Source organism: Canis lupus, chromosome 8, assembly GCF_011100685.1.
Source record: "Canis lupus familiaris isolate Mischka breed German Shepherd chromosome 8, alternate assembly UU_Cfam_GSD_1.0, whole genome shotgun sequence".
Taxonomy (NCBI): domain Eukaryota; kingdom Metazoa; phylum Chordata; class Mammalia; order Carnivora; family Canidae; genus Canis; species Canis lupus.
In genome coordinates, this window is record NC_049229.1 from 46648226 (window position 1) to 46665039 (window position 16814).

General features: G+C 50.6%; 1 protein-coding gene across 5 annotated transcripts in view; it reads right to left on the bottom strand.

The window, feature by feature from the left end:
* Positions 1 to 2518: 2518 nt before the first annotated feature.
* The window catches only part of ZFYVE1 (zinc finger FYVE-type containing 1), a 54671-nt gene continuing 40375 nt past the window's right edge, over positions 2519 to 16814 (bottom strand). The window contains exons 1-9 of one of the 5 annotated variants that reach the window (XM_038545174.1): positions 16610 to 16750; positions 12864 to 12970; positions 10470 to 10578; positions 9820 to 9917; positions 9608 to 9725; positions 7293 to 7463; positions 6417 to 6597; positions 5787 to 5900; positions 3903 to 4135 (exon numbers count right to left, since the gene is read on the bottom strand). In XM_038545174.1, coding sequence (XP_038401102.1) covers positions 3903 to 4135; positions 5787 to 5900; positions 6417 to 6597; positions 7293 to 7463; positions 9608 to 9725; positions 9820 to 9917; positions 10470 to 10578; positions 12864 to 12970; positions 16610 to 16687 — 1209 coding nt within the window. In that variant the 5' untranslated portion in view covers positions 16688 to 16750. Of the gene's footprint in view, positions 4136 to 5786; positions 5901 to 6416; positions 6598 to 7292; positions 7464 to 9607; positions 9726 to 9819; positions 9918 to 10469; positions 10579 to 12863; positions 12971 to 16476; positions 16751 to 16814 lie in introns of those variants that run through there. The other 4 variants (XM_038545173.1, XM_038545175.1, XM_038545172.1 and 1 more) reach the window with 4 other exon arrangements.

Here is a 16814-nt window from a genome sequence, read left to right on the forward strand (position 1 = left end):
GCAAATCTGTTCTGATCTCTGGTTAGCAATCACTTCTGACATCTGGTTATATGACAAGTGGTCAAACATAGCAGAGAAGTTCAGCCTTCTGGTCTGTGCGCTCGCTGACACAGTGCCCCAGAGCGGTGTGTTACACAGTCCGGATGAAGCATTTTCCACTGCCACGGCTATTAGGAAATTTTGCCCCGTCCCAGGTGACAACCAGAGGTGGCGAATGAGCAGGCCATGGGACAGCAGCATGGAGCTCAGATGAGCTCCCTTCCTACGGGGCCTGGCGTTGGCTTGCCTGGAGCCCCGCAAACGGGCTGAGCGGACAGCGGCCCTGGTTCTCCCTGCTTCTCAGAAGTGCCGGCCCACAAGTAAACCTCTGCTTCCGCCACCTGGCTGTGTAGCCGCCTTAGCGTTCAGCCAGCCTGACGTGCTCCGGAGGGCCCGGACAGCCTCCTCGGTGGCCCTCCTGGAGGGGTCCCCAGAGGCGTCCTCTGAGGCCAGGTTAGCCCGACTTACCTGTCAGCCCTACATCTGTCCTGCTCAGGATTTTCCACAACCATCTGAAAACAACTGCAGGCCAAACTCCGTTCCCCCTTCCTGCCGTGTATGGGTGCCGTGTACGGGTGCCGTGTCGGCCCGTCGCTGCCTCTCCAGGCTGCCCGCTGCGGGGCCGCTGCCTCGGGGCAATCTTTGAGTCTCTCCAATGCACAAGCTACATCAGCTTGATCTCTAAGCCGATATCTGGGAGGTTTTAGTTAAAGGGAAGAAATATCTCCTTTATCTTGAGAACTTCTGAGGCCAATGGAAAAGAGCAGATGTAGAGCTAAGCCCTCCTGATACACTTTTTTTTCGTAAGGTCAGCGTCTTTTCTGGAAATGCAAAATAATTCACTACCCAAGGAGGAGGAAGGCAAGAAGAGTTCTACCTTGCAGTGCCAGGCCAGGTGACAGGGTGGAGCGCAGAAGGCCCACCTGGAACCAAACCTCAGCTTCGAGTCTCCTTGGCCAGGCGACCCCAGGCTTCTGAACCTCTCTGAACCACCGTCCCCAGCTGTAAAACACGAACACTACTACTCCCTACCTTCCAGTTTGGTTGTGAGAACATCAGCCATGGTCAGCTCCCAGCGTAGTCCCTGGCAGAGAACGGACACCTGCATATAGGAAGCCAAACCGGCAGAGCGAGACCCAAGGGAGGCAGAGGGTTGTTCGGGAGACCGCTTGGCCACAGCTGAAGCCTTTCCGTCAATGCTGAGACCGCTTCACCAGTGATCTCCACCTCAGAGCAAGTCTTTCAAACCAGAAATTTTTTAAGTAATCTCTATGCCCAACATGGGACTCAAACTCACAACCCCGAGATCAAGAGCTGCATGCTCTTCCGTCTGGACCAGGCGGGCATCTCAAACTAGAAATGTATTAAAGCCTTTCACAGCCAGCCCCTAAAGGGGGACGGGGGGGTACTAATCTATGCTATTAGGTGTCAGGCTAGTGGCTTTCTGGGTGAGGGGGGGGCGGGCAGTCTCTGAAGTTGCATTTACGTCCTGTTTCTTCATCCAGGTGCTGGCTGATTGTACGTTCAGTTTCAGAAGATTAATCAAGTGGAAATGTGTATTAAGACAGTTCAATAATTTAAGCCTTTGTTTGCATCCCGACTTTAGCTGGTTTTCACCCCCCTTTCGTTGAGGCTGGGACTGGATGTGTAGGGCAAGAAAAGTGAACCCTTCTATTACTTTGACACAGGGTTGGTTCCCCTCCTTTCCTCTCCTGGTCAGACTAGTGCAGGAAGGGAGTGCAGATATTGCTGCATCATTCCTGTGCGGCCCGGCAGACCCACATGCTCAGGGCTGCCCCCCAACACGATGACAAGACAAAGGGCCAGGTCTGACCTGGGCCCCCGCCATACACACCACTCACCCCAACAGCAGGGAGAAGATAAGGATGAAAGGGATGGGAGCAGGACAGGGAAAGTCAAGGGAAAAAATGGGAAGGAAGAAGGGGAAGGACAAAGACCAGAGTGTCTGTGCCCACAAGGAGGAGAAAACCATGGAGGATGGATGCACGAGCTGCTGACAAGGCAGGGCAAGGGAATGAAGGGGGAGATAACAAAAAGGTAGAAAATCGTTTTTCTCAGAGCTCTGCTAGGTCAGAAGCAACACTTAGTCTCTTCCGTGAGAGGACCCCCCCCCCCCCAGTGGACTGGGACCCCACAGCTACCCGAGTGAAAACCAAGCACATACATCTCAAGGTAGCAGCCACACTGCGCCTGACTCAGGCTGCCCTCCTCGGGGCCGGGCTGTCGCAGCTCCCTCACCCACGGCCAGCTGGCCACCCCCCCAGGGAGAGCGCTGCTGGACAGCCCAAGTACAGGACAACAGCTTGGCCAGTGAGCTTGCGTGGAGCCCTCGCCACCATAGAGTTCTGTGAGCATCAGTTGGTACCCCCGGCTCTGAAAGCCACCACCAGCTACTTCCCTATCGACTAGAAAGAGGCAGGATTTACTGAGGAAGTTAAAGGAAAGAGCACAGTCCATATTCAGCAGGAAGATTCCTTTATAATGGCGAATTTGAGAATACACAGTACTAGAGTGGGGCCTGAGTCACTGGGCCACAGGAGGCGGTAAGGGAGCAGGTCTGAGAAGGATCACCGCGTTCCAGGGCTCCCATCGACAGACTCTCACGCCGGGAATGACTGCCACGTACCTCCCTGCAGCTCGGCCCACCCACCAGTCCCATCAAGAACCAAGTCACCATTTCCTTCTTCGTGTTTGGCCACCAAAGATAAAATCCGCCACGGTGACGGGACTTCAGCACAACAGTCTCTTTCCAGTCATGAGAGATGGCTGTCTCGGTTCTTGATGAGAAACAAAAGTTCACTTGACTTCTCTTGCAAGAACCAGTGAAGAGAATTTTTTTCTTAACGATCCGTTGAAATATTTATATATATTTAAACTAACAGTCCATTCGGTGCGCTGTTTCCCTGGAAGAGTTCTCACAGGACCCCTCCAACAGCTAGAGGGGGCATGTATCAGGAAACAAAGATTTAAGACACTTCAAAATAAGCAATAAAAATCCTAGTGCAACACTCAGAAGCAGATGGTGGGCTCGCAGGGGCGAAGGGGAAGGAAGCAGGTCCTCTATTTAGGCGCAGGGTGCGGCCTCTGGGAAAGCCAAGCGGACACAGAAGCATCAAGAAGTAGGGAACACCGCTGGGGAAGGCCTGGTTCCTCCTGCGCGCTCCCTAGTACTCGGGGCTGAGGGACCCCTGTCACCCTCCACCCACTCTGGTGACCTGCACGCTAAGCTGGGTGGTCTCTGACTGAAATCGGCCTAGGCCCAGGGCAGGGATCCAACTCCAAGGGGCCCAGGGAGATTCCTTTCAGGCCATTCCAAGCCAGAGGTACCTGGGAAAAGTCAAGGAGAGTCTTCAAAGGCTCACAGAGAAGAAGCAAAAGGTGAATGGCAACACAGTGGCTCTGTACCTGGCTCTGCTCTGTGGGGAAGACCTGCTGCCACGGCCACCCTGTCCCCACGCTGGGGACACACCGCGCTAAGGCTTCAGAGCCAGCAGCAGCCTGAATACACTCCACGGTCCTTCCATAGGATCTACGCAAATACTTGTGTCTTTATTATTTTTAACTGAAATGAATGCAACGGATTCCGGTTCATTCCCCTTTGCTGGAATCTGCTCGGTCCCCTGCCCTGGGGTGGGGTGGGGGGTGTCCACACCTTCGGGCCTGTGGCCAGGCTCACCCAGGCCGGCCGCCTGCCCCACCCCCCACCACAGGAAAGGGGCCCCAGGATGAAGAGAGGACACAGGCCAGAACAGGCACCCGGGGGGAGGCCCTACCTCAGCGACACTTCCGTTTCTAACCCTGAGAACCTAAGGAATTGTGAAGGACGCAGAGAGGGAGTGGGGTTAAAGGTCACCGGGCTTTTTATTGCAGTTAAAGCAGACTCGGACAGGATGGTCCCAGCCTCGGGAGGGGACGGCCCGACGGTCATGGGAGCACTCGTCACAGAAGCCCTGTCCGCAGGCCCGGCAGTGGTGCTTGGAAAGCTTGATGCTGAACTCCTTCCGGCAGTTGTGGCAGTGCAGGATCTCGTGGTCGGGCACCCAGTACGCCGGCCTGGCCGCATCCTTCACCAGCCCTGGGGCAGGGGAGAACACCGATGGGCGGGACACGGGGACCGGATGCCCCGGGTCCCACGGGGCAGGAGGGCCGCCTCAGATGCTTCCCTGGCTCGTGGCCCTTCCGCACACGCAACTGCCTCCAGAGCTGCTCTGCTTTTTAAGATTTGAGAGAGCGGGTGCAGGGCCTGGAGAGGGGGGCGGGGGAGAAGGAGCCCGAGGCCGACCCAGCGTTGGATCTCACGATCCCAAGTGGCGTTTAACCGACTGCGCCCCCCCAGGTATCCCGCATCTAGAAAGCTTCGAAAACCTGCATCCGCCTGCCCTTCACCTCATACCATGCTGGTCAGGATATCTGGAGCGGGGCCGAGGCCTTGAGATGTGCCTGTCTGTTGTGCTCTCAGGTGACCCTGAAGTGCAGCTGCTGGATTAAAAGCCACTGGAGTACTGCTAGAGCGGCCCAAACCCGGAGTCAGGAGCGGACTTCGCTCAAATCCCAGCTCCACCCAGCACGTGCTCAGCAGCAGGTTAGGACTGAGGCTACCTAACTTCTCAGGGCCTTGGCTTCCTCCTCTTCAACAACCCACGGTCAAGAGCGGTTATCACAAGAAAGAACGGGACACGTCTCCCACACTGGCCGGGGACCCAGGAGCCAGCGAGTGCTGGGCAGGTGAGCCCTTGGTGAGCACAGGTGGTGGGCTCTCTGTGCCCAGGGCAGCCCTGCTTCTCCCAGGCACCCCCGAGAGCACATGCAACCTGAGCTTCAAGCCTGGGCAAATCTACTCCTACACTCTTGGGTCAAAAGTTCCTCATCTGCTCACCTTTGAACCACAATGCTGGTGAATCGGATCCAAGCGATCCTCACCGCCACCTACCCCCACCCAGAAGCCTCTGGTTGCTCCCTTGCAATGGGCAGAAACACCCGGGCCTAAGCCTTCCATGCACTGGTGGGTCTCCCTTCCCCTTCCTCTTGCCCTCCTAGTTACAAGTACCCCTCACATCTGGAGGTAAGTTATCTTAAATCCTAAATGAATAATAGTTTGGCCTGTGTGGTAAATTAAAGACAGCCACAAATTCTTTGACACCCCTGCCTCTTCCCTCAAATGTAGGTGGCTTTGGGACTACAGGAGACTACAGCAGAACTACCAGGGGCAGCTTCTACTTCCTAGCTCTTAAGTGTCCTGAGCCCCCACGCAAGAAGTCCAACTACCACTGGAAAACCCACGTAGAGAGGCCTGGAGAACACATGGAGATGGGTTCAACCAAGCCCAGCCTTCCAGGCATCCCGGCCAAAGTACCCAGTGTGGGAGAGTGAGGTTGGTTCGGCCCCTCGAGGTAGGTCAGGTTGCCATACTGGAGCTTCAGGGGGTGACTCCAGGCAAAGCCCCCTAGACCAGAATAATTACCCCTCCTGACTCGAAGTTGTGAGACATGATAAAATGGTGGTTATTGCAAAGCCTTTACATTTTCAGGCTGTGATGCAGCGATGGAGGGTATGAGAGGTGGCCTCCAGGAATACACACGACACCACTCAGGTATGCAGCGGAAGCAAGCAAATGCAAATTTTCAGTCTACTCCTTGCTGCCCAACTCAATCCAGGTCAGCAAGCCTCTGACACAATGACAGCCCAGGGCACCCTGAGACCCCTCATCCTATGTACGTCACACCCACCTAGTGGTATGTCAATGGCTGTCACCACGGCTCCCAAAGTGCTCTGCACAGCCTCTCCCACCTTCCGAGCGATCAGCGTCCCGCCTTCATCGTCAGCCTGGGCCTCGGTCACGTCTGTAGACAGCGAGAGAAAAGAAGCCGTCATCTCAGTCATTTCCCGAAAGGAAAACTCGGGGCAACAGCAGAGTGCTCTTCTGGATTCTTCTCCCAGAATACCACTGTGCTGCCCTGCAATGACTGCCAGGGTCTGGGCTGTGAAACTGAGTGAGCCCTGTTAGTCCTTTACCTCAACCCTCTAGAGCTGTTTTAAAACCATCAAGCATAAGCCAGGAAGGTTCTAGGAGTGTGACCAAGAACCTTCTCTAGGAAGAAGGCCCAGTCTAAGCCATGTCTGGTAAACAGACATGGTGACCCCCCCACCATCCTCCCTGCCGCTGCCCAGGACTCGCACTCCTAGGACTCTATTAACAAAGAGCTTAGAGGACACCAGCCGGGACTAGGGGAGCAGCTGCCCTCACAACAGTGACTGGGTTAGAAACAGGGTTAGGCATGTGGGAGTCTACTTCTCAGTACCCAGTGCCAAAGAGAGAGGGCCCCCTCCACCCCTGTAGCTCCTGGGCCCCACGTTACCTAACTGGACATTCCTGGCTTCATAGCAGTTGTCACACACCCTCACGGGCGCAGGGCCCCAGCCACGCTCGGGCACTGGCCGGGTCTTGGATGAACAGCTGTCACAGAAGCCCTCCCCGCAGGCCCGGCAGTGATGCTTGGTGTCGTTATCTTTAAAGGATGTAGCGCATTTGTTACAGCTCTGTTCCAAGCGCAAAACAGAGAGGCAGATATTATTCGTTTCTACCAGCTGGGAAAGCCAGCGAGACCCAAGGGGAGGACCACAGGACCACGGCAAATGGCAAGACCCCGACAGCAAGAACGGAGAGAAGCTGAGGCCTCAGTCACGTAGGATGCACCCGCTCCAGCACAGCTGCGACTACCATTTTCTTCCGAGATCTGCCTGGATCTATCTGGCTGAGTCACAGCGTCCTCAGAAAGGACTCTGCTAAGTCTAGCATAGACTTAGAGAATTTTTTTTTTCCCACGGCTTCTCAAAAGAGCCCTTGGGAAGTTGGTGAGGTGGGAGCTTCCTGTCACAAAGTGTGTGGGCCAAAGCTGGGTGGCTCCCTTGCTGTGGGTGCTGTAGAGATTTATGCATCAAGCTGCATGACCTCTATGTGTCCCTTTTCCTCCAGATTCTGGGATCTCAGACATCTGACCAATAATAACCAGCCCTTGGAGGCAAAGAAACTAAAAATCTACCAAAAGGAGAATAACTACAGAGGTGACACCAAGAGAAATCAATACGCAAGAAGACACTGGCTGCCCCCCATGCCTCACCCTTATGCTCTGGGAGCTAATGTGACTGAAAGAGAAACCCCACGCCTCCCTTGCAGAGCAAGTAGGATAGGGCAAGATGGCACCAGCAGAACGGGCCACGCCAGCGCACTGTACCAGGATCTGGGAGTTGGGCCTCCAGTATGCAGGGGCAATCTGGTCTGTCAGCCAGGAAGTCACAGCCTTGGTGGGCCCCAGGCTAAGCTCAGACACCGACTGGGCCATGAAGTTCATCCCATCCAAGAGGCGCTGGGCAGCATTGTTGTTATCTTTCAGAAATCCATCAGTCTGAAATGAAAACATGCAGGCTCCCATCATGCTCTGAGTGGAGGCAGTAAAGGCAAAGAGGGAGAGGGGGTCTCAGGTGAGCTGTACACTCATACACTCATCAGTGGCCAACTCAGAACCACAAACTCCCTGGAAGAGAAGAGTGGGAAAGGACCAAGAATCCTTCCAGCTTCTAGGCCGTATCACACCCACCCAGTCATAACTGACTTATTCCCTTCAAAGCGACCATAAGACCTGGTGCACAGCTGTTGAATTCAGGCCTCATCTGTCCATAAGTGAGATGGACAATCCAGGAGACTCAAGTAAAGATGGCACCTCCTTTTGGAATTTCCCCAGCTCTCAAAATAATAACCTGCCTTTTTCATTTTTGTATTTTTAAGTTATCAGGTTCAATTCTGGGCACATAGTACTCAAAAAGTGTGGGGCAACATAAAGACTGAGAGAACGAACAGAAGGGGGGGCCTGTATCCCCTAATCCCAAAGACCATGAGGAATGTGGCCCAAAAGGGAACTGTGGTATTACTGCCTTCTTGGAAGAGAACTTACCATAGTGACAACAGCATTCACAAGAAAGAACCCAGATTCAAAAACAAAAGACATTAGTCAGAAAAGGCATTGTAAGAAAGTTATACTAGTCAAGGCTACAGTAAGTCCCTAGGACAGGATGGCCTGGCCCACAGTGCCAAGAGGGTGGGCTCCAGAAATGAGACCATACCACAGGAACAAATGTTGGTGGGGCTGGAAACTGGAGACAAGAGCAGAAGAGGAAGGAAATCCTTAGTCTTACGAGAGCTGTAGGTCCCAGGAAAGCTCAAGATGGCTCTTGATGGAATACTGCCAAGTAAGACAAGCCCCTTAGAGAACAATCACCCTTTTTTTTTTTTCTACAAAGAGAAAAGGATTGGGGTGTGTTGTGATTTATTGGTAATTCCAAGTATGAACTGTGGTTTGATGCAGGATGAGAGCACCACATCACTGCCTCAAAACAGATCTATTTTTCCAATATCTTGAATTCAAAAGTCAAATTAGGGATCCCTGGGTGGCACAGCGGTTTAGCGCCTGCCTTTGGCCCAGGGCGCGATCCTGGAGACCCGGGATCGAATCCCACGTCGGGCTCCCGTTGCATGGAGCCTGCTTCTCTCTCTGCCTATGTCTCTGCCTCTCTCTCTCTCTCTGTGTGTGGCTATTATAAAAAAAAAAAAAAAGTAAAAGTCAAATTAAAAAATAAGGGATCCCTGGGTGGCGCATCGGTTTGGCACCTGCCTTTGGCCCAGGGCGCGATCCTGGAGACCCGGGATCGAATCCCACGTCGGGCTCCCGGTGCATGGAGCCTGCTTCTCCCTCTGCCTATGTCTCTGCCCCCCCCCTCTGTGTGTGTGTGACTATCATAAATAAATAAAAATTTAAAAAAATAATAATAATAATAAGGAGGACACATGGGTGGCTCAGTGGTTGAGCGTCTGCCTTTGGCTCAGGGCATGATTCCAAGGTCCGGGATCAAGTCTCACATCAGGCTCCCTGCAGGGAGCCTCCTTCTCCCTCTGCCTGTGTCTCTGCCTCTCGGCTGTGTCTCTCAAGAGTAAATTTAAAAAATAATAAGGGTCTATAGTAATCCCACTTTTAGAATATACTGCAAGAAAATTTCCCAGAACAAAGGCTTTCTCACAAAAAGAATGTCACTATAGCATTTTGATATAAAAAAATCATAAACAGCATGAATGTTCAAAGAGGAGGGGATGGGGAATCAAGCTAGAACATGAGACACAATGTTACAGGGACTACAAATGAGAATCATGAAAAGTGGAAGTAAAATGAAGGTATGAGAAAAAGCAAGAGCACATAAATTAGAACCGCTTCTCTACAAATATGCATATGAAAAGAAGAACATGGAAAAAAATATTTTATTTCCTAAGGCAGTATAACGATAGGTCAACACCATCTAGTTCATTTAAAGTTGTGCTTCCAATAATTAGGCAAGAAGAAATGAAAATAAGAGTCTAGAACAAGAAAGGCCCTCCAGGTCTTGCCTTCCTAAACCACCAATATATTAAAATTCATGGTTAACCTTAATTCTAAACAGGTTCCACTTCTCCACACACACGAGTAACTGAATGATACAAGAAGAAAAACGGAACAGCTCTTACTCCAGGCCACACATGCACGATCTCCGTCCGAACCACCGTATCCACAGGATCCTGGTTCCCAAACCAGTACTGCCGGCTACGGTAGACCACGCCACAGTTAGGACACTCGATCACATACCTACAAGGAAAGCAAACAGAAACCGTTACCCGGCCAGGTGCCCGCAGACAAACACACCGACAACCCTCGGCTACATCGTCGTCATTTAACTCACCCAGACCAGGCATATTTTGCGAGACCCATCCAGGGGGAGTCAGTGGAAGCAGATGTCTTGGGCACTACGCTGACCTCCTTGCCTCTCTCATAGCAGGCCTGAAACATGGAGCACTCTGCCAGCTTCTTCTCTGTACACCAGACCCCCTGGCCTCTCATATCCCTCTCCAGCCCCCTCCCCACAAACCACACCAGCTGAGGGTTTGCAGACCCTGAGTGCAGCACGTCAGAAGAAGGGTCAATTCTCTAAAAAAGCCAGTGCCCTAAAGAAACATGAACTGAATGAGTACCCATCCCAGGCCCCAAAAACCGAGCTGTAATTTATACCCGCCACTGAAAATCCATTAGACTGGGTTCCTGCAGAGCAGTCCTGGCTCTGGAGAAGAATGAACAGTCAATGTATATGATCGTGGCATACAAGCTCAACAGAATGAAGGGAAGATATGCTGGAAAATCAGTCAATCAACCAAGGGGCCCCAGCAACAGAGGCATGAGTTCCTTTGGTTCGAGCTGGCGAAAAGTTCCAGGGATATTCGATTTCAATAGCAAATACTTCAGGACACAGCAAAGGGTGGCCCCAAGCCAGTGTTTCCCCAAAGCAGAGCAGGATCAGCAAGCCAGCTGCTGGAGCAGGGAGCTCAGAGCACTCACCTTGCAGGTATACACTCTGTTGTCATACTGGTGGGAGTATCTGCAGCGGCTCTTGGCTTCATGAGGGACTCCTTCTTTTCCATGATTCATGCTGTTCTTACATCCAGCCCTGAGTGAATCCCAAAAGCTGACAGTGAAGTGGCTAAAGGAGCCCCTGGCACGTACGCAGAAGAGTGTGACCCTGAGCCAGACACAGGGCCAAAACCAAACCTTGGTTACGAACTGGGCCCCAAATACTTAGCGCAGAGCGCGCCATATGTGTCTCAGAGATCCGCATGCCTCTCTCATACATGACCCACCGGCACTACAAACTTGCGGCCACTATCACCCCTGGGTGAGGAAAAAGGAGAAAAGGAGGAACCTCTTCCTGGAAAAACCACGCGGTCCCACAGCAGGAATGAAGGAACCCGAAGACACCACCTCGACAGAAGATAAAACCTGAATGGCTCTCAGGAAACCCCAAAATCCAAAAGGCATGAAATGGAAGTTTCACCAGAACAGGCTGCCAAGATGTCAAACAAAAATCAACCTCCAAAATTTGGCACCACATTAAGAGGAGGCTTAAGCTGAACAAGAAAACCTTCCAAACGAACAGTGAGCTCTGCCATCCTGACAACGCAAAAACAGAGAGCAGGACTTTAGAATTTTGCTATGATAGAAGGGAAAGTTCTGGAAACCCTGGGGAGGCTGTTAGAATGCAAAAATGATGATCCACCAGAGCCTAAGTCCCTCATGCTGGGCTATGGGGTAAATAAAAAGAAAGGTAAGTCACACTGGCAACCAACAGCCCTCTTTCTTCCCCAGCCCAAACTGTATATAATCTAAAACCCCAATCCTTTTTACAAATTCAGAGCCAAGGTGGTGCTAGTTTAGTGCCCAGCAGGTAGCTTACATACAGGGTTCAATGCAAAAAAGAACATTTACAGGCGCCTGGGTGGCTCAGCAGTGGAGCATCTGCCTTTGGCTCAGGGCGTGATCCCGGGATCCTGGGATCGAGTCCCGCATTGGGCTCCTCATGGGGAGTCTGCTTCTCCCTCTGCCTCAGAGACACAGGCAGAGGGAGAAGCAGACTCCATGCAGGGAGCCCGACGCGGGACTCGATCCCGGAACTCTGGGATCATGCCCCGAGCCAAAGGCAGATGCTCAACCACTAAGCCACCCAGGCATCCCGAATAAATAAAATCTTAAAAAAACATTCACAACAAAAGGCTCAGGTCTCCTCTGGGTGGATAAGTGTGGGGAATGTGGAGCAGTAGTCCTGATGGAAGAAAAGACAATTCAATGGTGAAGCGGCCAGAGGAGTAGGGACGTGTCTACAGGACCCAGAGACTGCAATCTCACCGACCAACACACTGCATTTAAATCCCCCGAGCTCCAACAGACAAGTCACCAGACTGTGATGTAAAAGCCATCAATAGCTCAGATTAATCCAGTGGTCCTCAAAGTGTGGCCCCAATGAGCAACATCAGCATTACTTGGGAACTTACCAGAAATGCAAATTCTCAAGCCCCACATCAGATCAACTGAATCAGAAACCGTGGCGGGGCGGGGGGGGGGGGGGGGATGTTAAGGCTCAACAATATGTTTTAACACGCGCCCTTCAGGTTTTTCTGCCATGTGCTAAAAAGTGAGAATCCCTGCTCTAAGGCCCCTGTAACAGTGTGGTCAACAGACCGGCAGCACAGGCATCACTCGGGAGCTTGGCAGAAACGCACAATCTCACCCAGACCTGCTGATTCAGAATTTGCATTTTAACAAAATCCCGAGGTGGTGCGTATACAGACTGGAGTTTGAGAAGCACCGCCCTAACTCAATGTTCTCAACACATTAGAATCACCTGAGGACCCTTGTAACTGTCCCAACGCGAAGGCCCCACCCAGTTCTGTTAAGTGAGCATCCCTGCAGGTGAGGCCCAGGCCCTGATCATTGGGAAAGCTCCCTGGATAACGCGAATGTGCTCTAAGAGTCAGTCCTCACAGGGAAAGGACTCAACCAGGACTTGGTACCCCACCGCACAGCTAGCAAAGGTTAGTTAAGCAAGTGTAATGAATACAGTGAAAACCCTTGGGAGGAGAAATGTAGAAAAGCAAAGCAACCTAAAATTTTTTTGTAGTAAAAACTGCCTGAGCCCGAAGCCAGACAATTTCACACTTAAACCAGGTCAGAATCTTCAGAGGATTCTTCATAACCACGTATCCTAGAATCCCTTGCACCCTCAAAGTGTGGTCCCCCCGACTACCAGGACCACCTGGGAACTTAGTCAAAATACACCTCCTCGCACCCCAGCCCATCCTTAATTTAGACTCTGCAATTTAACCAGACCCTAGGGGATCTGCACGCATGCCAAGGTCTGCACACCGACCCGCTCTTCCTGAGCCGGCTGGCCTCACTTACCCACAGCTGAGACACAAGGAGGAGCAGGTGAAGTATTCATCTGGAAAAAAGGAGCTATGTGCCATCTGGTCATCGGGGATCTCGCCGCTGAAGCGGTCACTCAGGGCCTGCCAGAGGAGGGAGGGTGACACATGAAGGCACTTGGCAGAGAGCCCTCTGCTTTGGCCCTCCAGCTATCTGCCATTCCCCTGGTTGTTGGCTTCTTTCTTACAGGCTCCACAGCTGGGAAGGGCCACCCCATGACCTCTGCTCCTTACCCCCGACCTTCTTGGCCCAACCCGCACCCATCCTCACCACAGGAAACCTCTGGAAGAACCAGCCCACTGCCCAAGAAGTCAGAGGGAAGCTGGCAGTGTGCTCTCCTTATTACCTGGGAGATTATAAACACCTCACACACTCAGTCTTTCATGCAAAACCACCCACAGACATGGACTAATGCCCATTTCATCCTTTGAAGCTGGAACCAAGAAGCGGAGACCCTAGAAGAGGCCTTGTCAATAAGTCAGAGAGAGGCAGAGCCGAGTGGTGAGCTGGGAGTTCCCTGGACTTCTATCCCAGGTCTAACCACAGGCGCTCTTCTGGAGTTTACTAGGCCACAGAACTAGCTTGATGGAGGAAAAAAAGCCATTAGCCAAAAAACAAGGAAGAATTATTGTAGTGTTTGGCAGCCTCTTATCAACTACAGTAACCGAAAAGACAGCAAACAGCCACAATCGATGCCAAGAAGATAAAGTATTCACAAAGCAAACTGAAAATTTTATGTTGAAAGGCAGCTTCCATTTCTAGTCCTGTTTTCACGCACTACTATATACACCAAAAGTATCTTTCTTCCCACCAGGCCCTCACTCATATGCAGTATTCAGTGGGGAAAAGTTATATTAATTAAACAGAAACGGGCTTTTTGGGCTTTAAAAATGATTATAGGGATCCCTGGGTGGCGCAGCGGTTTGGCGCCTGCCTTTGGCCCAGGGCGTGATCCTGGAGACCTGGGATCGAATCCCACGTCGGGCTCCCGGCATGGAGCCTGCTTCTCCCTCTGCCTGTGTCTCTGCCCCTCTCTCTCTCTCTCTGTGTGACTATCATAAATAAATAAAAATTTTAAAAAAATAAAAAAAATAATAAAAATGATTATATACATGCAGTCCCAAGCTTCAATCTCCCACTCCGAGGCAACCACACACTATTCAGGGGGAAGAAAAGGAAAACTAACTGGTCTAAAAACAAAAAGACAAGATGTTACTTCCTGTAGTAAAAAGGCAGAAGTAAATTTAAGATGAGACTTGGGAAAAGGGCAGATTTGGTGTTAAACCTAGGTTCTCCAGCTCCGAAGGCAATTTCACTTAATGAGAACTCACTCGTTAAAGATCTGTTACCTTTTCTCAATGAAATCTTAACACCTCGAGCTGCAAACTCAAGTGTTTACAAAGGCATGTGATGTCAGTGCTGAGTGAGGTCAGGTGTAAGACAGGAGTGGCAGCAAGGAGTGTGTCAAAGTGAGGGTGCATGACTCACCCAGGCGCATTCACACTCAGCTACTGCATGGATGATACTCGGGTCCATTAAACACCATCTGCCAGCTGGGGCCAAGCAGGTGGCAATCCTTGGCTCAGACCAACAAGAAAGGTCTGACAGATAATACACCTAAGTCCTGTCCTCTTGGGGGTATTTTGTGAGGAGTAACTTTGGGAAAACCCTGAACTTTGAGAGGATAGGAATGAATATACGTACAAATATTAATAAACAAGAATCCAAAGCAGAGTCACTCACTGGCCTTCACTGCTCCCCTCTGTCCTTTTTTTTTCTTTTTTTTTTTTTCTTTTTTTTAAGATTTATTTGAGAGAGAGCAAGAGAGAGGGCATGTGTGTGCATGCACGCTTGAGGGTGGGGGGAGAGGGAGAGAGAAACTCAAGCAGATTCAGAGCTGAGCTTGGAGACCCTTGATCTCATGACCCTGAGATCAGACCTGAGCTGAAACCAAGAGTTGGAAGTATTAACCAACTATGCCACCCAGACAACCCTGTCCTAATTCTAAGTGACCTATCCTTCCAGGATTTTTTTGGTCTCACCTGTTCCATGAAGCCTTCCCTACCACTCTAGACATAACACACTGCCTGCTCTGAACACCTGTTGTATTCAATACCTGAAGTACATATTCAGTCATTAGATGATGATGATGCAAAATTATGGCCCAGTTGTATGGATATTACCTCCCAGATAAGATCATACATGCTGCGAAAATAGTTTCCTACCTTTGTGTCCTCCACTACTCCTAGCAAAGGTCCTAACAGGTTCTCAACTAAGACCTCTGGAATGAAGTAATCCAGCACCAACTCTGAAATGCACACCAACCCCCACCCTCCTCCCTCACCTTGGCCCTGTCTCTATGCCAGGCTTCATTCCATGCCCACAGACCCCCAGAAAGTTAAGGCTAACTGCTCCCCGACTGGTCAAATGACAGACACCTTAGAATGTATTTCTCAAGCAGGTATGTACATAGCTGTCTGGGACTGGCTGGTGGGAAAATAGAGCATTATCATCCTAATGCATCAATTACTGCAAGATTTGGGGAGCAAGTTTGATAGATACAGGTAAAGCAGACATGGGTATACTATGAAATTAAATGGGGAGCTTGCATAAATAAAACCTAAGAACCCCCACCACCAAGTCATTTCCGCTTGTCACTGGCAGGTTTGCACCCTCTGTGCTTTGTATCTTCTTATCTATAAAAGGAGGTGCTAGTAGCACCTTCCTCAGTAGGAGTCTTCATGGATTACACATAAAGATCAAAAGGATTTACACACAAAGAGTGGCATAAATTAAGAGCTCAGAAAACATTCATGGCCATAACTAACATCATTTTTATTGTTTTTTATGCTGATTATTTTCTTCCTTAGATACCCTCCTACCTAATCTAGGTAATGCAGGGGATATAAGAACCTCTCTCCTTTCCATGATAGCTCATTGGTCTTCATAGCTGCTTGCATTTAGTTGTTGGTGAAAATTTTTTTTTTTTTACTTTTTTTTAGTAAGCACTATGCCCAGAGTGAGGCTTGAACTCACAACCCCAAAATGAAGAGTCACATGCTCTACTGACAGCCAGATAGAAACCCCTTTTTTTATTTTTTATTATTTTTAGTAAGTTCTATGCCCAACATGGGGCTTGAACTCAGTGGATGAATATTTAGCTGCAAAAACACGCTTGTTATCGGGGTGCCTAGGTGGCACAGTCGGTTAAGTGTCCCACTCTTGGTTTCGGCTCAGGTCATGATCTCAGGGTCATGAGATCAAGCCCCCTGTGGGGCTCCATGCTCAGCAGAGTCTCCTTGAGATTCTCTCTCCCTCTCCTTCTGCCCCTCCCACCTGTGTGCAAGCACACTCTCTCTACAAATAAATAAATCTTAAAAAAAAAAAAAAGATGCTTATGAAGCTAATGCGGGGATAGGGGAAGGGGAAGAAAAGAGCTAACTAAGGAACATAGAAGCTACACTAAAGAAGTATGGGGGGAAAAAATAAAGTATAGGGAAAACCAAAAAGAATATTTTTAGTGCCACATTTTTTTCTTTTAAACAGGTAACTGAAAGGATAACCTGTTAGTCACCCTTAGGAAAAATACCAAATTTGGCATGAGTTCACCAGCTGGGTTGAATTCAGGGCCGAGGCCAGTCCCCAACAAATATACAACTGCAGCCAGGTAACCGTGACAGCATGAGGTTCTTTCTGTTCCAAAGCCAAGGAGCCTGGCTCACTTCTCTGAAATTTCTCCAGAAAAATGGCAGCAAGGATCTCAAAGCTCGGCATGGAACAACGTGCAGGCTGATTCCCATGGCACAGGTGCCCACAGAACCTCCACTGTTGCCTGCCCGAGACAAATTAACTGCTGGCTTACACTGGCCAGGGCAGCCATAACCCCTTATGACATCAGAAAGAGAAGAACTCCTAGGCGAACCAGCC